Here is a 22,311-nt window from a genome sequence, read left to right as displayed (position 1 = left end):
CAATAATCCCATTCAAGGCTATTGACTGGTGTGAATAAAGATAATGGTTCAAACAATGATATTGATGTGTGTATTATTGGTATTAAAAATCATTTTAAGGTTTGCACTTTGTATATTGTATATATATATATATATATATTATAGTACATAGTGTTCAAATTGATCTATTAACAAAATAACAACTCTAATATACAGTCATCTTTCTGCTGAAGACTCGCTGGCTGGACTTCAAGCCCAAATGACTACGGACAGAGGAAACCGATAGATTGTAACTTTTACGGAGGCGCCGAGAAAGATAAAGGTGAGTTTCCTTACTGCTTCCAATGGAGAACTTACTTATTTTACTGAATAGTACACAGTAGTACACACTGACGGTCCCACTACATTACAAATGGCATCATAGATTTATACATTCATATGAATAATTGTAATACAATGTTATACTTGTGAAAATCCTCTTCCATAACCCACAGCGTACGCAATAAATATAATTAAAGCAAAGATTGAAGAAAGCAAATATAAACACACTGTTATTACTGCCTTTGTCTTAAAAGGTCATATACATTTGTTTTATAACATAAGAACTCGTTAATAACAGCTGCTACCACCATAGAGTTTGATGTTGGTGGTGATGATCCTTGCATAATTAAATGGAATTGTATAACTGACAGGAATACCATAATATACACATAGATAACAAAACCAATGTGCACAGATGCTTTAATATCTCAGCATTGCAGATGGGGATTTTTTTTATAATAGTAGAAAGTGATTCAAAGAAAATATTTCAAGATTCATCAGAAACTCTCTCTCTTTTTATGCCCTCTGTGGATTAAATGGCTGCACCTCAGTGGCTCTTTTCATGTAGGATTTAAGTTAAATCCTGATGTCTCTCATATATGTGGCTGTGAATGTACAATTACAGGGAAAAAGCTATCACCTGAGTTCATACCCGCTTCGAGAGAAAGAGAGAGAGAGAGAGAGAGAGAGAGAGAGAGAGAGAGAGAGAGAGAGAGAGAGAGAGAGAGAGAGAGAGAGAGAGAGAGGTTTAGACTAAGGGGAGAAATGAATTTGTGGTTAAGTCTTGAGCTTGTTCATCCAAGGATGTAATCAAATCATGGGTTCGTGATAAAAAAGAGCAATACCCCACGAGCTGTTTGTTCTTCTAAGAACACACTGTTCTCCTTGTGGGCACGTAGAGCACACAGATTTTAGCCACAGTAGCCCCTCATGATGTCTCCAGGGTAAAGATATCACAAGGTGTGTGTGTGTGTGTGTGTGTGTGTATGTTTGTGTGTGTGCTTGCTTGCTTGTGTGCATGTATGCACAGTCTGTGTGTGCCTCTGTGTGCGTCAGACGGGGGCAGACTGTCAAGGTTCAGCTCAGTCTGACCTGAGCCACTACCTGAGCGGAGGGGCTCTGGACATATTTTAGCTTCCTTTGTCTGTGACAAATGGCTGAGCTCTAAAAGCCCTGTCCATGGTGCTGAAGGCTGCAGTGATGTATGAGGCGGGTCCTGTCTGATAAATCCTCCATGTCACTCTGCCCCTGACAGACATTCATCATGTCATGGTATTTTTATGTTCGGGACTCCAGCTCCTTAATGAAACAAATATAATGCGATTTCCCGATTCCGACTGCTTTGGACCGAGCTTTAACCGGCAGACTTCTCTTGCAGAGCGTTGTCATTGGGACATTGTGTCTTTCCACTCTGGTTCTCTACATGACTGTGTTACTGACCTTGCTGGGCTTTTTCAGACCATGGACCTCTGTCTAAAGAATGAACATGTTCCTAATGAGCCAGTTAATGAGGCTGCATTAGGGTGTATCTGGGAATAACAATGTAGGCTAAAATTACATACAAACTCATACGATACAGTATATTCACATTGTGTTACCACAGGCATTTTTGCTCTTATATGCAATGCTGTGTGATCATTATCAAGGTTTCCTGGCAATATAAAGGTCAGGAACACAAAAGGTTGCAGGAAATGTCACATCACAAGGCTGTATAGTGTTTTCATCAAGTCCACTGTGATGATTATCATGTTGCGTGATAATACAATTCTTTCAGCACTCTGAAGAAAGGGGAGAGAGGGAGTAACCCTATGATTGCAAAGAAACGTTGACGTTTATTTATTTATTTTTCTCAGCACAGATTCTTATCTCAGTCCCAGTTGTGCCCAGATATCACAGACAGTACAGTCAATATAAAAATGGCTTTAATAACTTTACACCCAAAGCAAGAACGCAACGTTTTTAAAATGTTTCTATGCCAAAAATACTACGAATGTATTTTCACTAAAAGTACTTGAGATTAGCTTGTGAGTCTGCAGATATGACATGGCCTTGTTGTTATTTCTCTGTAGTAGTTCTTATGTACTTCCTGTGTACTTCTTGTGTAGTTCTTGTAGTAGGCACTTACCGGGGCGTAACAACCCACTGAGCACTGACGTCAGTTCAACGTCTAGTTTTGCTTTTCATTTGGTTGAGTTATCAACTAATGTGAAATCAACAAAAAATGACATCATGTCATTGGATTTAGGTTAAAAATTGGGGGGAAAAAGACAAAATACCCTTATGTTGATGCCATTTTTCAAATCCAATCAGTTTTCCACGTTGATTCAACGTCATCACATTACATTTTTGTTGTTGTTGAAATTATGTGGAAACAATGTTGATTTAACCAGTTTTTGCCCAGTGGGAAACCACTGTTCGTCATTCCTCTCTGGGAGATGTCAGGACTGACAGCAACATTCAGACCATGAACTCACCATCAACTCAACGTCTGCCTTCGTCAAGATTCTTAGATTCTTCTGCAAACACTTGCAAACAACCATTTCTTAAATGCCCTCTCTATATACTGTACCCATACGCAGTATCATTTTATTTAGCATGATGATGTTGTTATTATGAGAGTAATTTGTTTCTGTCATTATTAATATCACACCAGTTTACTGTCCAGATATTACACCAGAGGATTTATGTTTACATAGGCGGATAGAATATATAACAATTTATCCATGAAAAAACACAAATCCTCCCTTTCTAAATAGAAAAAAGGGTATATTCATCAAACGTTTTACACCATATTCATTATTATTGTCTATTCTACTACATAGTTCCTCCGTTATAGACTGTTGTCATCTCTAGCTCGCCTATGGATGTTGTACAGCACAGACGCTATTGCTTGGGGACCACAAGGAGAGTTCCACTATTCTTAACACATTTAACAGTCAATTACAAGGAGAGAGAACACCATCATCCTCATCTTCTCTTATTCTATCTGTACTCTGTGAAGAACCCAGGGATGTCGAACTGTGTGTTTTAGCTGGGAAAACAATCTCCCAGGTGATGTTAGCTTGATAAAGCAATTGTTGTAGAGCCGCCACGTCAGATACTATGTTGTAACCCAGAGAGTGGTCTGTCTCCCTCCTACCGGTTACTCCTCAATTCAATGATGGTGTATATTTTCCCAGAACGTCAGAGTCAAAGCTAAAAGGATGCAGATGCACATTTTAAAACAGTTTACTGCAGGCTTCTCCTTTTTATACACCTTGTCCATTCTTTGCGGTTGTGTGGTAAGCTCCACGGGGGTATAGTTCTTTAAAAGGCATTGTCAGATACATTTATGACTGTGGGTTTCACTTCCACCGCGGTTGGCAGTCCTTTCCCTGAGACCCACAGCCTCGTAAAAGGAGAGTGCAGGCCAGCCACCGGCGTCAGGAACACTTTGGAGTGGCATTTCCTTAAATCCCCACAAAGGTGGTGGTTCCTCAGAGACACATAAATAAGCAGACAGGCCACTGAAATCACAGCGAGAAGCACACCAAAGACAGCAATTACTGCGGCGTGCCACTTTTCAGTGTCCTTGGCCGCCAGCTCTAATCCCTTTGTGGTGACATTGACACATTTGGTGTCGTGTTTGTAGAGGATGCTGCGGATGTCCACACACACCTTGTACTGGGTGGCGGGAGTCAGATGTGTGAGATTGTACACTTTCACATCAGACGGTACGCGTGCAGTGAACGCCATGGTCGGGCGGTTGGGGTCGGAAGCCGTGTACCACTTTATGTTAGAAGCCAGACCACCATGGGCGGCTTTCCAGGCCACCAGGACTGAGTTGGTCTGCACTGATTTGATGTTGATGTCCAAAGAGCCGTTGGCAGGTTGGGGGAAGTATCCATCCACCTCCACTGAGACTGACTTCAGGTCTGCGCCGACTAGATTGTGGGCAACGCAGGTGTACAGTCCAGCTTCGTTCTCTGTTACGTCGTAGATGTCAAATGTTCCCTCTGGGTGCATGTAGTACTTATCTGAAACGGTATTGGGCAGGACCCTGGTCCCGGAAGGCGTGATCCAGTAGATGTCCGGTTCGGGCTCGGCAAAGGCCCGGCAGTGGAGCGACACAGAACTCCCATTGTCAACGCTAACGTGCCCGGGCATGCTGTCAGGGGAGATGAGAGGCAGACAGATCTCTGTCATCTCCCTGAAGTGGACCTGCCGCACGTGCTGGCCCTCGTACTCGGGAGGCTCCACACAGAAGAGAGAATCCGGTTCCATGAAGCGTATGTTGGTCTTGTTCATGTTCATCCAGCGGACCACACAGTCACAGCGGATGGGGTTGCTGTGCATGCTCACCTCCCGCAGGTTGGGGAGGGACTCCACAGTAATCCTGTGTAGGGCGCTAAGCGCGTTCCCATTCAGCATCAATGTCTCCAGCCTGGGCAGTTTGTAGAAAGCATTGGGGTGGATGTAGGAGAGCTTGGGGTTGTTGGTGGCCTCGATCTTAGTCAGTTCGGGGAGGTTGTTTAGGGCAAAGCTGTCGATAGAGACCAGTTCCGGCATGCTGTTAATGCCCAGCTCTTTGAGGTGGAGCATGTCCGCGAAATCTCCCCTCTGTATCCTCCCGATGGGATTCTTGTTAAGATCCAGAAACTTGAGGTTCTTTAAGTTCCGCAGAGCTGCGTGGGGAACTTCAGGGAAGGTGTTGTCATAGAACGAGATGCTCTCCAAGTTGTCGAGGCCAGATAGAGCGCCGTCGGGTAACTGCGATAGGTTCATCCTGGTCAGAACTAGACTTCTGAGATTACGAAGGGGCTTGAAGTTCATGTCTTGAACGGAGGTGATCGGATTCTCCCCAATCATGAGTATTTCCAGATTGGGCATGGTGTCGAACAACTCACTACTGATCGTCTGCAGCTTGTTGGAGTTGAGGTGGAGCCGGAGGAGATTGTGGAGGCCCTGGAACGCCGTGGGGGAGATGGAGGAGATCAGGTTGTGGTTCATGTAAAGCTCCTGAAGGTTGGCCAGCTCTGCCAGGCAGCTATCTGGGAGCTGGCGTATCCAGTTCTCCTCCATGTGCAAGGACAGCAGCTGAGGCAGCCGCCCGAGGTGGATGTCACTCATTGAAGATAAGTTGTTTTGCGACAAGTCAATCTCTGTGATGTTGGCCAGGTAATCCAAAGGTTTCTCAATCTTTGCAATGTTGTTGGTCTGCAGCAATAGCACTTGTGTGTCCGTTGGTAATCTCCCAGGCAGAGTGAAAAGTCCCAAGTCATTACAGTCAACAATTGGGGCCTCCATGTAGACGGAGCTGGGAGAGAACCAGGGTCTGATCTCACACACACATAGCTGAGGGCAATCGACTCTCTCCTCAGAGGCCAGAACAAAGGCAGTCATGGCAAGGCCCACGAAGAAACGATCCACAAATGACACGTCCTTCATATTGGCCCGATTCCCTCCAGTAAGTAATTGGTCTTTGTAGATTAAGTGGTCTGAGCTGTTAACTTCACAAATAATTAATCATTTGTTGCTGTTGCTATAGCGACTGACTACCCCCCACTGGTACGGAGGGTATCCCAGGGGGCTTTTGTTTTGTTGTGGTTGTGCTGGTGTGACCGCTCAATTTTCCCTCCTGGGCATACGGGTTGGGGTCAAGACTTCGGTTGTGCAGGCCCAAGTAGATGACGATGAACATATACCTCAGGAAGCTACGGTCCTGCTAAGCACATTTGGGTTAGCCTCCAATAACGCTCTGCTTTCTTTTGAAGATGAATCACATCCATCTCTCGACGTCATTACTAGCTCCCAGCATTGTTAAATGAGTCCATTGCCACCTGTAAAAGAAGAGGGGGGAAAAACTGTAAATACCATGACAGAAAACCTGGGTGCATCATACAAAAGGGGATTTAGGCATATTGACATTTGTTATAGAGGCACACGGATGCGTGTTGACATTTACATTGCACGGCCCTTCAAGACACATCAACATGGACTTAGATCTGCTTGACCTATTGCATATCATTTGGGGTCATTTCTGTGCCCTCCTGATATAGCATTAAAGGATACATTTAGGAGGATTGAGTGCCTTTAGAGTTAAAGCGAGAAGTCTTTATTAAATTCTTAAATGGCAGGTTGCATAGGCTTAAAGGAATACTTCAGGATTTTGGCAATGAAGCCCTTTATCCAGAGTCAGATGAACTCATGGATACCATTTTTATGTCTGTTTGCATTTTCAAAAAAGTTGCTAACTACCACTGATGTTGGGCGATTAGGCGTGGCTCGCAGTCTGCATTCCAATTCATCCCAAAGGTGTACGATGGGGTTGAGGTCAGGGCTCTGTGCAGGCCAGTCAAGTTCTTCCACACCAATCTCTATAAACCATTTCTGTATATGGACCTCACTTTGTGCATGGGGGTGTTGTCATGCTGAAAGAGGAAAGGGCCTTCCCCAAACTGTTGCCACAAAGTTGGAAGCACAGAATCCTCTAGAATGTCATTGTATGTTGTAGCGTTAAGATTTCCCTTCACTGGAACTAAGGGGCTTAGCCCGAACCATGAAAAACAGCCCAGACCATTATTACTCCTTCACCAAACATTACAGTTGGCACTATGCATTGGGGCAGGTAGCATTCTCCTGGCATCCACCAAACCCAGATTCGTCCGCCGGACTGCCAGATGGTGAAGCGTGATTCATCACTCCAGAGAACTGTTTCCACTGCTCCAGAGTCTAATGGCAGCAAGCTATACACCAGTCCAGCCAACACTTGGCATTGCGCATGTTGATCTTAGGCTTGTGCACGGCTGCTCAGCCATGGAAACCCATTTCATGAAGCTCCAGAGGCAGTTTGTAACTCAGTAGTGAGTGTTGCAACCGAGGACAGATTACTTTTACAAGCTACGTGCTTCAGCACTCAGCGGTCCCGTTCTGTGAGTTTGTGTGGCCTACCACTTCGCTGCTGAGCCGTTGTTGCTCCTAGACGTTTTCACTTCACAATAACAGCACTTACAGTTGACCGGGGCAGCTCTAGCATGGCAGAAATTTGACGAACTGACTTGTTGGAAAGGTTGCATCCTATAACAGTACCACGTTGAAAGTAACTGAACTCTTCAGTAAGGTCATTCTACTGACAATGTTTGTCTATGGAGATTGCATGGCCGTGTGCTCGATTTTATACACCTGTCAGCAACGGATGTGTCTGAAATAGCCGAATCCACTAATTTGAAAGGGTGTCCACATACTTTTCTATACATAATGTTTATCACTAGGGAAAATACGTATGTGAAATACATGAAGCAAATTAAGTAAAAAGTACAACTTTCATTTATAAGTACTCATGAACACTTCACGCGATGAAAAGGAATATTTATCAGCATGCACTTTCACAAAATATTGCTGCGTTTCTGTATATTGTTTCCTCTCTTTGCTTCCCTCTCTACAGTTAGGCTGCTGCTCTTTGTCATTTGTCATACATAAACACTTTTTACTGAACAAATGGGTTTGATGGTGCTTGTCATAACCTGGGCTGCAGAGCAACAAAACGCCAGGCAGAGCCACAAGATGAAGAGAAGAAAAAAGGAAAGGGAGAAAGAGAGAAATATAGGGGGAACGAGAGAGAGAGGAGGGGTGCACTGCACCAGAGACATTCCATCATCCTCATTTCTGTTTCCACCCCAGTGCTCCGAGACGACGATGGAGATGAGCAAGTCCGAACGGTGCTACAAAAATACCGCAGTCAGCCCCGATGGCAAAACACTGTCCACTGTTGGAGTGTGTGGCTGAGAATGTGGTTTTGGATGAGGTAGGGCGAGGGTGGGAGAGCAGCGAGAGAAGGTGGGGGGCACCTGGCACTTTAATAAGTGGTATAACCAGAGCAATCTGAAAAACATGGTTACCCTCGCTTTCCCTCAGGAAGCATTGACTCTCATTGTATAGCTCTGTGCTAAATCTTCACTTCCAACTGTAATGTTCTTCTATGGTGTTTTGGGTTCTCACCCCCTGCTGCCTCTTGTTCCTGTGTTTACTAATCACAATTAGAGACACCTTAATGTGTCTGGGCTAAACGTTACTGCATCCACCGCATGTTCCATCACAGCGGGTAGCCATTGTTGGATCCCTTAGGGTCTGCTGCGTTGTTATGCTGTTAGTCACCCACCCTGCCTGCTAATTGGCTAAATAAGACATTATTTGGATATGACTTCCATTGGGTGAGCAATATCTTTGTGAGTCAACCGGGCCCTAACAGCGGCCACAAAATGGAGGCTTGAAAATACAGTCGGAACGAGGAATCTGGGGTCTGTAAAAAAAAAAGAGAAGACAAAAGAAGGAGCTGCCACAATAGATTAAACGGAACATTACTTTCTTCCTGGATTCCTTCAGATTTGGCAAGGTGATATGGCATCCGGATGTGGGAACCGCCTAGGTAGCCTAAAGTACTGAGGTGTTGATTGTACAGCGGAACAAAGTTCTATTTTCATATCCATTTAATGTCAGTTCTTAAAACCCCTCCTACACATGAAATGTAGCCTATTGTATGATTATTTTGAGGTTAGAGGTGGATTCAAATGGTGTGGTGTGCCTGGATAACATAACAGTGTTGCTCAGTACTTACTCATGTGTGAGTAAATTTGAGTGGTGATAATCACAACTTTATTCATGAAAATGGAAGTTTTGCCCTACAATTTATTTCTGGTTGTGTTCACACCATACATAATATTTTCTTAGCCTCTCCCATTGTGTAATGACAAGAGGGCTAGAATTATTCCACACACTGCAGAGCTATTGCTTTTCCTTCCACACATAATCATAAATAATAAAGGTGTTTACCCTTCAATTTCGGACAAGGTTAAACTTCCCGAGTACCAGTACTTTAGAGATGCCAGATTTTCTATTGTATGAGTGTGCATTGAGCATCCTATTGAATAAATTAATTGAAACATCACACAGAATGTTGAGAGATCGGTGTTATTGGTAATGCGCTCTTTTGTGATACTGTTTAATCAACAATACGCTTAAAAATATTCAGACATCCCTTCTACACTGAACCTAATTCAATGCCCATGCTCTCTGCTTTTATGCTGATGGTGACCACTTTCATATTAGAAACGAAATACATGAATTACTTCAACATTATGTCTGTAGCTTAATAATGTGGTGGTCAGGTCCATGTAAAGTAAGTTCACTTAATAATGTTTAATTCATGACCCAACGGTGAGGAGAATGTCTCCGTGCTCTGCTGCTCTACTATTCAGCAGAACATTAAGAGACATTAGTCTGGGGACAGAGAAACGGGGAATTGGAGGTGACACCGACAGAACCTTCAAGCTAGGCTACAGTATTTAAAACGTTTAGGACAACGCCTGCTTCATAAGAAAATCGTGTAAAAGAGATGATGATCCGAAATCCATCGCTAGGTTTAAATAGCCTATTCAGCGGTATTCAGTCTCCTAGCCTTATAATCCAAACGTGAGAAAGTAGACATGTTGGAAATACTACCCCACGCACTGTATAATGTTAGAATATCCTCTAGCTTCTGTAAACTACACACAGCATAGCCTGCAACAGCGTGTGTGGCAAAGGGCTCGTACACTGAACTACTGTCCGTAGACCAGAATGAAAGTGTTTACAGCACATGAACTAACATGTCAGTGTGAAATCAGGTCAAGCTGGTTTTCCCCCCTTTCAATAAAGAATTCATTTTCCCCCACAATGCACTGTTCAATTACCAGTAGTCAACAGGAAGCAATAGGGAAAATATCTAGGAAAAAATGACTGCCAGGGTATCAATACCATCACATTAACCTCCAGTGACCTGAGGAAGTCGTAATGGCATTAAACACCTTAGCCCAAGACAGATGAGGGAAATCAGCCTTAACCCATTTAAGCTTAGGTGAAAACAAGAGTTCCAAGGAGCAAAGAGGGGAGGAGGGAAAACTGGAGCTTGTTTGGCGTTAAGTGGCAATAACTTGCATAACGCCTCGCGGTTCTCAGACAATGAGGAATGCGGTTAATACCGAAGCCAAATGGAATTATAAGACGGATGCTCCTAATCAGAGTCCTGATGCAGTGCAGCATCAACAGAACGATACGGCGAAGGGAGAAATATAAATCTGGATTTGTCGCTACTGCTTCCAATGTGTCCAGGCCAGTGGCCTATGTACTAAAACTTTTAATTTGGCTCTTCGCTCCAGCATTTTGGATTTGAGATCAAATGTTTTATATGTTGTGACAATACAGAATGTCACCTTTAATTTGAGGGTATTTTCATACATACAGTATCTGTTTTACCATTTACAAATGAAGGCAATCCACAAATGGGTACCAAATACTAAACTTTTAACTAAATGTAATACACTACAAATATTTATGACGCCTTCAAATGAGTGGACTAGATACATATATATATCTAGTCGCTAGGGCACTAGAGCTGCTGAATCAACTGCACCTGCCGACAACAGCGTGAAACTAATACAACAAATAGGAGCGCAAGGCTTTATCGTTGTTTTTTACAGAAATGTTTGGTGATCGACTAGGAATGTCTTGTCATTGCCTTGGTGACCACTGCCATACACCATGCCGAGAGAAAATAGTTTCTTCTCCTTAATGAGTCTGGATCAGAGTACATCCCCAATGATTTCTAGAACACAAACACATTCCAACTGTTCTGATTGGTCCTAGGAACCAATGTGTTGGTTAAAGCAGCATTTTGAAAATTCTTAATTGGCTTTGATACTCTGATTGGTTAGAGATGATCTAATGACTGATGACTTTGTACAACACCCCTCATTTTCACAAATGACTTCAATGATGGCAGTCTCAGACTGAGGTATTTACATTTACATTTTAGTCATTTAGCAGGCGCTCTTATCCAGAGCAACTTTCAGTAGAGAATGCATACATTTCATAAATTTTTTCCCGTACTGGTCCCTCATGGGAATCGAACCCACAACCCTGGCGTTGCAAAGACCATGCTCTACCAACTGAGCCACACGGGACCGTGGTATGTAGTGAACACAGAGAAGCGGAAGAATTCCGTCCTGACTCTGTGACGGTAACTAAGCCATGCCGCTGTGGCTCAGCTCATCCTCAAGCAGCCAGCCTGCACTGTTAGTTTTGTGGCTAACTGCTTGTTTTAAGTGAATTCCTAGTCTGGGGAGGTCGACTGGGGTCAAGTGATTACTTTGGAACATGTACCCATCACGTGTTTATGCCAATGTATTTATTAGTATGGAGGTAGAACGGGGATGTTGCATTTGATTAACAAAATGTTCATTAAATGTATATTTCTCAACTGCATTAGAAACATGGTCAAATTAGGCTGGGATCGAGAGGTGAGGAATATCGAGATCATTATGTTGGTAGTGTGCAGTCGCTAGTTGATCTGTTGTAAGAAACGAAAGGTACTGTGTTATGTATGAAATAAACATTACATTCTGTTCTGATCACGGGTTAGAAAAACTCCCTGAATGTACAATAGATTCCCAAAAGGAAACAGTGGATGTACTGCATCTACCGTAGGTGTTGAAAGGGAACATATTGGCCCTCAGGGATGTGATTATGTAGCCTATACCGTTTAGCCGGTAACAAGGAAGTATGATATCTGCTGAAAGGTAGACATTACCCTGGCAGGGCTAAAACTGTTTCCCCGACATAAAGGTCATACATAACTGGAAAGTAGGGCAGCAGAGGAATTGCCTCCTTTTTGCAGGAGAAATGGCCTGTGTGTTTAAGAAACGGTTCACAGGAATTCTGATCCATTGGTTATAATCCTCAAAGGCTCTCTCTTCACCCCTCCTCCCTCTCTCTCTTCCTCTCCCGCTCTCTCCCTCTAATATCTCCCTTCCCTTTCTCTCTTCCCATCCTACTTTGTGTTTCTTCTCCCCCTTCCTCTCTCTCTCTCTCTCTCCTGCTCTCCCCTTTCTCTATATCACCCATTTCCTTTTTTCTTCTCATCCTAATTTCCGTGTTTCTTCTCCCCCTCCTCTCTCTCACTCTCCCCCCCCCCTCTCTCTCTCTCTCTCTCCTGCTCTTGCCATTCTCTATATCGCCCATTTCCTTCTCTCTTCTCATCCTGCTTTCTCTCATTCTTCTCTTCCCCAGATGAAACACCCATAGTGGGTTCCTCTCCATCTCCACTCCTCCCCTCTTCTCCATTCAACCCATTAGCATCACTATCTCCAATAGAGGAAAGGCACTGTGTCTCCCTGACCTGCCTGTTTGCCTGCCTGATTCCCTCGAGGTCTCCATGCCTGTCTGCCTGTCTGGCTAAGTGCTGCATGGATACGCCGCTTGGTGGGTGGCTTTGTGAGCCTCCTGTCCCTTCCCCTGCCCTTCACCTCATTGATTTGCAATTACACTTTTTTTCTAAGGTCAGGGGAGAGTCCATTAAATGCTGGCTACTATGCAGTGTGTGTGCATAATTACGTTTTGTGTGGTGGTGTGAAAAGGGGAAAATGTTTCCCCTTACACCTGCTCTTGCATGGACGCAAATCAGCAGCGAGTTAACAGTTAATGTGGAATCAATGTTCCAAATTAACCACAGGACACCCCAGGTCTGAGCTCAGCCTAGCTCAGCCTCGTGCCTCTCTTGCTCTACAGCCAGTGCCCTTGGGCTGAGTAAGGGAGAACAGAGAGCACACACAAAATCACATGCACACAAACATTCGCCTACAGGCAACTACTAGACCACACGCGAACGGACACATGCATGCCAAGGCACACACACATGCACGTGTATAAGCACATGTGCACAGGGAAGTTAGCCCATCTGAATGGCAGAATAAGGCATCCGTTTATAATCACGCTAAGTCAGACATTGATAAGGTGAAAAACATGGCGAACACGCCAAACACTTATCTCCCTAATGAAATCTAATGCTACCATGCTGTGTTGTCATGTGTTGCTACCTTGCTATGTTGTTCTCTTAGGTCTCTCTTTATGTGGTGTTGTGTTGTCTCGTCGTGATGTGTGTTTTGTCCTATATTTATAAATATATATATATTTTTTTTTTATCCCAGCCCCCGTCCCCGCAGGAGGCCTTTTGGCAGGCCGTCATTGTAAATAAGAATTTGTTCTTAACTGACTTGCCTAGTTAAATAAAGGTCACTCATCTACATAATTCTCCTTGTAGTTGTTAACCAGAATGAAAGGAGGCAGCGATATCACTCCAAGCCGGGAGGAAATTGAATCTGCAGGTGCAAATGTGGCATGTTTCCTCCCTTGGAGATAGATGCACAGCTATCTATATATATATAAATAATATATATATATATATATATATTTATCTGGTCAAGAGGCCACGAGCCTGCAGGGACTACGTTTCCTTCAGCAGACAGAATCAATCTTTACCCGCCACTGAAATGCATTTAATTTCAGCTAGGCCTTCTTTACTATGATTTAATGGCTCTGGTTATTCTAAGGTTCCTATTGTTTCCATTCACCTGGGCTCAGAACAGGCCTGCATAGACACCTAGAAAAGCAAGATGGTTTGCTATATCAGGTATGTCCATTGGCTCGCTAGAGGTCTGTCTTTACTGATGTTGTCTAGTACCAGTGCACATTCACTGCCCTCCGTATGTATTTGGACAGTCAAGCTCAAATTACAAAGGTATATACTCCAGCATGTTGGATTTGAAATCAAATGTTTTGAAATGAGGCGGCAGTATAGAATGTCACCTTTAATTTGAGGGTACTTTCATACATATCTGTTCTACCATTTACAAATGAAAACACTTTATGTTTTTAGTCCCCCCCCATGTGAAGAAGTCATAAGTATTTGGACAAATTCACTTACAGTGTATCGAAGTAGTGAAAAGTTTAGTATTTGGTCCCATATGTCTTACACTACATCAAGCTTGTGACTCTACAAACTTGGATGCATTTGCAGTTTGTTTTGGTTGTTTAGGGTTACGTTCCGGGCCAATAGTAACTGAATGGTGAATGATGACTGGAGTCATTTTCTTTCTAAGTGAGTAGATAAGACGCTTCTGAACACTTCTTACTGAATCCCGATCATGCCATGATTTTGAAAAATGGTGAATGAATCATTAATAAAGATGATTGAGATGCCATTCAGAGGCTACAACAAAACCCTCTAACCTCTCACCATTATCAATAACAGAGGAGGTTAGCATTTTCTGGGCGGGGGTATGATCTTTATTCACGATTCTGCGGTGATTATCATCATTAGTCATGATTCCTTCATGATTATCTATAATCATGGTAGCATCCGCATTAATGTAGAAGTGTTCAGAAACATCTATTTTTATTTACAATAAAATGTACTCCAAAATGACACAATACATTCACCATTCAGTTCCTATTGGGCAAAACGAACAACCAAAACGAACTGCAAATGCAACCGACACGTTTGTAGAGGCACGACTTTTGGCGTGAGAGAAGTCCGTATGATGTAACAGTTATTGTGAGTGAATGGACCCGTAAATTATTGACTTGTGTCCGCTACAATATCTCAGATGAATAGGACATGCGTCGTTTCAATACCATACACTTGATGTTCTATTAGTCATTGCATGCTACGCAAATAATACCAATAATACCAAATACTAATCCGTGTAATACACTTTAAGTGAATTTTTCCAAATACTTGTGACTTCTTCAAACGGGGGGGACTAGATACGTAAAGTTATTTCATTTCTTAATACTGATATTTATGAAAATACCCTCAAATAATTCTGTACGTTTTGTACGATTGCCTCATATGAAACATTTATTAATCACAAATCCAACACGCTGGAGTTCCGAGCCAAATGTAAAATATCAGCGTCACTGTCCAAGTACATACCCAGGGGAGTGTGTGTCGGTGTGTTCCTGTGTGCGTGCGGACGTGTGCACGCATGTCCACTGTACGCGGGGTGTTTGTCTGCGTGCGTGTGTAAGTCTATGATGGATGTGTCCGTGTCTCCATAAATCCATCACTCTGTCTGGGTAGCTCACGATTGCGCGTCTGCCTGGGTTTTAACCCTTTCAGTCTCAGTGGTATCGCATCACTCCTCAGCAATAGCTTCTCATTAGTGTATCCGGGGCTATACATATTCATCTTGAATATTACCGAACACATCGACAGCACGGCAGCAATCCTCAGATGTCTCTCCTCTATTTGAAAATGCTATTTGCATATGTCCCTCTTATCATGTTCCCTCTCTGATTAAAATCTCTATTCCCTGAGACTTTGGGAGTTACCTTTGAACGGATGAAAGGGTCTCGCTACATTTCAACAACCTTCTCAGACTAGATTAGAAAATCCGAAATGTCATTGATGCAGGTAAACAACAATAATTTGATTTTGAATTTACACTTGCTTTTCTTAATGTGTGCCCAACCCAAATCTGTTTGTAAACAGAAGGCTATCAGCTATGTTGGGCTGTTACTATACTGTGTGCTTGAATGCTCTGAACTCTTCCCCTCTAGCTGTCTGGCTGCACCACTGTTTATATGCTGTGTATTCAGGTATCAGAATCAAACCAGGGGCTTCTTGTAATACATCATTATGCAACTATCAAGTCATAAAGTGTATTTTGACATTGAGTATAGGACTGAGAGTTAAACCCACACATCTTTGCTCCTCCTCGTAGATAGATAGCCTAGAAAATTGTACTCGGGGTACATGTAAATTGTCCTCTAAATACATACACCCACACGCTGGCACACACCACTGTATTAGGCTATCGTATGAGAGAAACCTATTTAAATCCTGTTTCATATAGGCCCAATGTAACGTAGCACTAACAAGATCAATATACCTGTTAACACTGTACTCTACTGCAAGAGTTGTTGGGAAAAAAAGAGTTGTTGGGAAAAAAGCAATGATGTATTTTGAACTAAATGAAATCACCATTTGACTTGAGGACTTTTATTCCCACCTGAGAGGGAGAAGTAATTATATGTTTAGGGCTCTGACTCTTAAAATCCCAGGCTAAACACATAGCATTACAGATTAACTGAGTAAAGTGAATAGAAATACTAATTTAAAGAGAAGGGGAATATAGATGGGTTGGCTGGCAACGTCACAAAAAGGATGTGCATGCATTCAACGTGGACGAAGGAGAGTTCTGTTATGATTCTTACTGGTCAGACAGCTAGCAACAATGACAAGAAGCTGCCATGTGGGGAATTGTAAGTGGCTCGTTTCAGCTCGTTGTATCTTTTTATTGATACCATGTCTTGTTCTGAGGTGTTTTGACTGATGTCATGTCTATGCTAAAATGGCAAAGATTCTGTAAAAAAAAAAACCTGGAATGATGTATTTGAGAGAAAACGAGTGCTCATTGTGCAAATGTATTCATGTTTCCAATGAGCATTTGGAGACTAAATGTAGTTTAAATGTTGTTAACAGTCTTAGCCAACCCCGTCAGGTTTGCCCCTTGTTGCTAAACAACCAACCCATCTATAAACTTACACAGAGCTCTGACGACAACATCAAAATGTAAGGTAAACACTACTGTATGTATTGTACAGTAGACTAGGCTACATATTAATTGTGTTACATGGAGACAGGCAACTGTGCTAATACTGTGCTACACAGAGCGATAGGATGAGTTGGCCTTGGATAGGCGTGCCAGGCACACTGTTTGGTCTGCCATTTTCTCACCACAGGATGAAGATGGTCTCCATCAGAGGCACATTACAATGCTAAAATGGTGGTAAGGTTTCATGGTGAGCATTGAGCAGTGCTATATCATTTCATATTGAATAGCTGTTGGTTAGGCTTCTGTCTGGACGAGGGGGGTTCTGGACCCATTGTGCCCATGTTCAGTATAAACTCCATTGGTGTTCAGAAGCAACAGGGTAGACGGACTCACTGATCCAGCAACAAGGTAAACACTGTCAATGGACAACTGTGCCTCATATATAGGATACATTGTAGTAAACCTTACATGTTGACCTCTCTTTGGAATATTCCATGAGTGTTGGAGAGGTTATAGTTTGGAGAGAGAGAGAGAGAGAGAGAGAGAGAGAGAGAAACGCCCCAATGCAGTTAAAGGATTAGAGACTCGCTGCTTCTCTCCCCAAATCCTGCAAGGTGTAGGTCAGGCTCCGGGGATATGTGGTAAAGTGATTGTGTTCAATGTGGACTATGCTCTGCACCTAAGATGTCTCGCCGTGACAGGGGTAATTACGCAAAAGCTCCGGATGCAACGTGCAGAAATGGTGCTGAAGCGAATGGATCTGATGCACGATGCATCGTGGGAGTGTGTGGGTTTGCGTGTGTGTTGTGTGTGTTGCGTACAGCCCCGGGATAGACCTATTAGTTATTTCGTGGCAGGTAGCTACTGAGAACGAGTTATCTTTGATAGCAACAGGATGATTCAACGGAGAGCAAAGCGAGAGGGGAGGGAGAGTTAGCCACCATTCTGAGGGTTTCTAGACGTGCCTTGTGTGCGCGCTCTCTAAATGCATCAGCAACAGGACGCACATCATAGCATAAATATACGCACAAATCCACCTGCTTTATATATATATATATTCGACGTCGTATCCTTTTGGTGTGATTTCATTCATAATCCATTTCCATTATAAAGCACATTCTGCATAGTTGCGCAAAAGCTTTCCTGCGTCTGAAGGTTAGAACAATCACTAGTAGCCTTCCAAGCTGTCATGCATGTCCGATTGTTACATTTGCAGTAAAACATAACGGTAACCATTTTGATACATAATGTTTTATATAGCTTAGCAACACCTTTCTCGTTATACTAGTATTTACTGTGGCGTCAAAGCCTTTCCTCAAACCAGATATTTCCCGTTAACTTCTTGGAAATACGTAGTGCAACAGTAGCGATATGGAATACGCTCCACATATCTGCTTTCTAGATGGCAGTATACATATTGGAGAAAGGGGGGAACTCACCCGCAATAGTCATCTTCATCGACCGATATGTATTCCCTATATCCTCATCTAGCGCACTGTTCCAGAGACGGAGGAGAGAAAGCGCGCAACACAGACAAGCCTAGACGGCAGCTTCTTATTTTTACGCAGTTGGAGAGAGACCAGCTCCAGGTTTTCCTTCTTCCCAGTGTTGTTCCCTGTCAGAAAACGGAAAGTCCACAAGCAGAGAGAGCTGTTGGGTTGGTAGAAGAGCCTCTATCCCCCGTGTCCTTTTCCACGGTGGTTAACGGCGCATCTCCGCCTCGATCAGCTGTCACAGAGACATGGTGCTTTCTGCTCAACACTCATTAATTTCGGAACAACCCCGGCTCTCCAGAGAACAGCCAATAGTGTCGGAGATCCAGGCACGGCGCTCGCAGCATCCCGCGTCTGGTTGGCTGAATTCACACGTCTGTCCTTTCTTCGACCCTCTCTTCCAGGGAGTCTTGAAGCAATAACGAGGGAAATGAGATGAGGGTGCAGGAAGAAAATGGATATCTGTACCTATTAGAGCTCGCGCTCGGACTGAGTCCCAGGGGAGTTTAAACACATTGTTCTACAAACGGATGTTCCTGCTGGGTCGGAGAGGTTATTCCTCACCTTGGAGAATGAGATGTTTCTCGCCTGTCGGAGTCCTGAAGTTCAGAAGCTGAGTTACTGTATGGTTTATCAGTGGTTTGGAACAGATCATTTGGATTCCCATACCCTCTGTGCATCAGGTCCTAGAGACATTTAGTGTCATTTTATCATAACATGCAGTTATTAAGTAGTTACTGTTTTATAATAACTCCTGGAATGAATCATGTAAAACATCATTAAGCTTCTCATAATGAGAAGTTCTTGACTTCTAAAGTGCCCTTACTTTGTAAAGGCTTCAGTGGCCATCATCCCCCTAGCTTTCAGAAAGGAGCCAACTCCATTTTCAGGGATGAATAAATTGTGATGGAAGTTGTCCTTAAGCTGGCTTCGCACTTTTACCGCCCATGCTCAGACCTTCAGAGTTGACCCAGGGGACTGCACAGACACACACACACACACACACACAACAGGGATATAGTTCATAATAAAACTCTCAATGGGGTGAATGGCAGTCACTTTTTTTTATGTAGTGCATAACTGATAGGGGACAGTGTGGTAAATTGAGTCAAAGTGTTAGTTGAGCCACCCCTTGTTTCTAAACCATACACAAAAGGAATCATGTGACCAAATACACTACCAGTCAAAAGTTTTAGAACACCTACTCATTCAAGGGTTTTTCTTTATTTTTACTATTTTCTACATTGCAGAATAATAGTGAAGACATCAAAACTATGAAATAACACATATGGAATCATGTAGTAACCAAACAAGTGTTAAACAAATCTAAATATATTTTATATTTGAGATTCTTGAAATAGCCACCCTTTGCCTTGATGACAGCTTTGTACACTCTTGGCATTCTCTCAACCAGCTTCACCTGGAATGCTTTACCAACAGTCTTGAAGGAGTTCTCACATATGCTGAGCACTTTTTGGCTGCTTTTCCTTCACTCCGTGGTCTGACTCATCCCAAACCATCTCAATGTGGTTGAGGTCGGGGATTGTGGAGGCCAGGTCATCTGATGCAACATTCCATCACTCTCCTTCTTGGTAAAATAGCCTTTAACCAGCCAGGAGGTGTGTTGGGTCGTTGTCCTGATGAAAATGATTGTCCCACTAAGCCCAAACCAGATGGGATGGCGTATTGCTGCAGAATGTTGTGGTTGCAATCCTGGATAAGTGCACCTTGAATTCTAAATAAATCACAGACAGTGTCACCAGCAAAGCACCCCCACACCATCACACCTCTTCCTGCATGCTTTACATTGGGAAATTCACATGCAGAGATCATCCATTCACCCACACCACGTCTCACAAAGACACAGTATTTGGAACCAAAAAAATCAAATTTGGACTCCAGACCAAAGGACAAATTTTCACCGGTTTAATGTCCATTGCTCGTGTTTCTTGGCCCAAGCAAGTCTCTTCTTCTTATTGATGTCCTTTAGTAGTGGTTTCTTTGCACCAATCCGACCATGAACAGTTGATGTTGAGATGTGTCTGTTACTTGACATATGCCAATTGCATTTTCAAATAGAGGAGAGACATCTGAGGATTGCTGCTGTGCTGTCGATCTATTGGGCTGCAATTTCTGAGGCTGGTAACTCTAATGATCATATACCCTGCAGCAGGGGTAACTCTGGGTTTCCATTCCTGTGGCGGTCCTCATGAGAGCCAGTTTCAACATAGCGCTTGATGGGTTTTGCGACTGCACTTGAATAAACTTTCAAAGTTCTTGAAATTGTCCATATTGACTGACCTTCATCTCCTAATATAATGATGGCCTGTCGTTTCTCTTTGCTTATTTGAGCTGTTCTTGCCATAATATGGACTTGGTCTTTTACCAAATAGGGCTATCCTTTGTACCATACCCTATACAAATGATGATTATATTTAGTCAGTTTTATGCATAATATGCATAGTATCTTTGCAATGTGTCATGCATATGAACTCACGATAGTCAATTTTTATTGTTATAGAGCAGACATCATCATGCACCGTGTATACAAACATAAAAGAAGCAGGGGTCTAGCCCCCTTGAGGTTCTTGAAAGAGCAGCCAGGGAAGTGAGAGAAGGGAAGAAGCCCATTCGAGCAGCAGCAAGGGATGAATAAATAGACTGAATGACAAGAGGTATATTGACAAAAGAAGACAACGAACATGTACCTATATGAAAGAGAGGCCATGATAGAGTAGCAGAGGCACAGAAGGTCTTATCTGACGACATGGAGTCTGAGCTTGCTTAACATGATCACGAATCTCGTGGTCCAGTTTCATGGGCTTCAAATGCAGAGAACTTTCCTATGAACTGGCACTTCCAAACAGCATCCCAGTCCCAGACAACTGGTCAAGCAATGGAAGGGTAAGTGATATTGAACAGAGAGATCTATATTTAAATGTAGGCATACATTTAAGATATACAATGTTATTCCATGAATTCAACTTTGACCTACCAGCACCATCACCCACTGTCACAGGACACTAACACCCACTTACCCCAAGGCGGGTAAGATGTGCCAAGAGACCACTTTTTTTCTCAACAAGTTATGTTTTCAAAACTGTTATGTTTACATGAATTCTCATTATTTCCAGGTATACACAACATCCTGAAATATATGTAGATACTATATTTCCCTTGACATAGTGATGCTGAATGTAAAAAATGGCTCAAAATACCCCACTCTCCCCTACTGCCATGGCGTAAAAAATGTACACAGTGCACAAAACATTAGGAACACCTTCCTAATATTGAGATGCACCCCCTTTTGTCCTCAGAACAGCCTCAATTCGTCGAGACATGGACTCTACAAGGTGTCGAAAGCGTTCCACAGGGATACTGTGAAAAACCCTGCAGCGTTGCAGTTCTTGACACAAACCCAGCGCGCCTGGCACCTACTACCATACCCCGTTCAAAGACACTTAAATGTTTAGTCTTGCACATTTAACCCTCTGAATGGCAGACATACACAATCCATGCCTCAATTGTCTCAAGGCTTAAAAATCCTTCTTTAACCAGTCTCCTATCCTTTATCTACACTGATTGAAGTGGATTTAACAGGTGACATCAATAAGGGATCATAGCTTTCACCTGAATTCATCTGGTCAGTCTGTCTCATGGGAAGAGCAGGTGTTCCTAATATTATTTACACTCAGTGTATATCAAATTAAAAGCTATAAATCGGTTTTCAGGGTGGTACTATGTTTATCATTTGAATGATTTACTCTGTCCCGGACCCTGTTTATGAAAGAATTCTGCAAATATTCTGCAAATGGTGACATTTTAGACGTCCCCTTTGCTGGGGAGAAGGGCCTAAAAGGGCAGCAGAATTTATTGAGTGAATTTCACATAATAAACGGTTTTACTGGGAACATGACAAAAACTGATCTGCTCATCTGAGCTAAGCAATGGACATCTGTAAACATATTAAATGTACAGTCAGACTATTTGTGGTGAACTTGTGAATGTATTGTAGTTAACGACTACTTGTAACCAGAATGTTCTATGTTCAAATCCCACTAGGAACTATTTTATCAGTCACTAGTTCACTAGATGGATGCTGTAGTCCT

The 22,311-nt window shown here is 42.9% G+C and overlaps 1 protein-coding gene across 1 annotated transcript; it reads right to left on the bottom strand.

The window, feature by feature from the left end:
- Positions 1–318: 318 nt before the first annotated feature.
- On the bottom strand, positions 319–18,542 carry LOC106576072 (leucine-rich repeat neuronal protein 3). Its single transcript, XM_014152943.3, has 2 exons — positions 18,149–18,542; positions 319–6,119 (listed from the first exon to the last, which is right to left on the bottom strand). Exon 2 carries the CDS (start codon positions 5,725–5,727, stop codon positions 3,607–3,609), a length of 2,121 nt encoding a protein of 706 aa, XP_014008418.1. The 5' UTR covers positions 5,728–6,119; positions 18,149–18,542; the 3' UTR covers positions 319–3,606.
- Positions 18,543–22,311: the final 3,769 nt, after the last annotated feature.

The sequence above is a fragment of the Salmo salar genome, chromosome 17 (genome assembly GCF_965601325.2).
Source record: "Salmo salar chromosome 17, fSalSal1, whole genome shotgun sequence".
Classification (NCBI taxonomy): Eukaryota; Metazoa; Chordata; class Actinopteri; order Salmoniformes; family Salmonidae; genus Salmo; species Salmo salar.
This window is presented reverse-complemented; position numbering and strand designations above follow the sequence as displayed.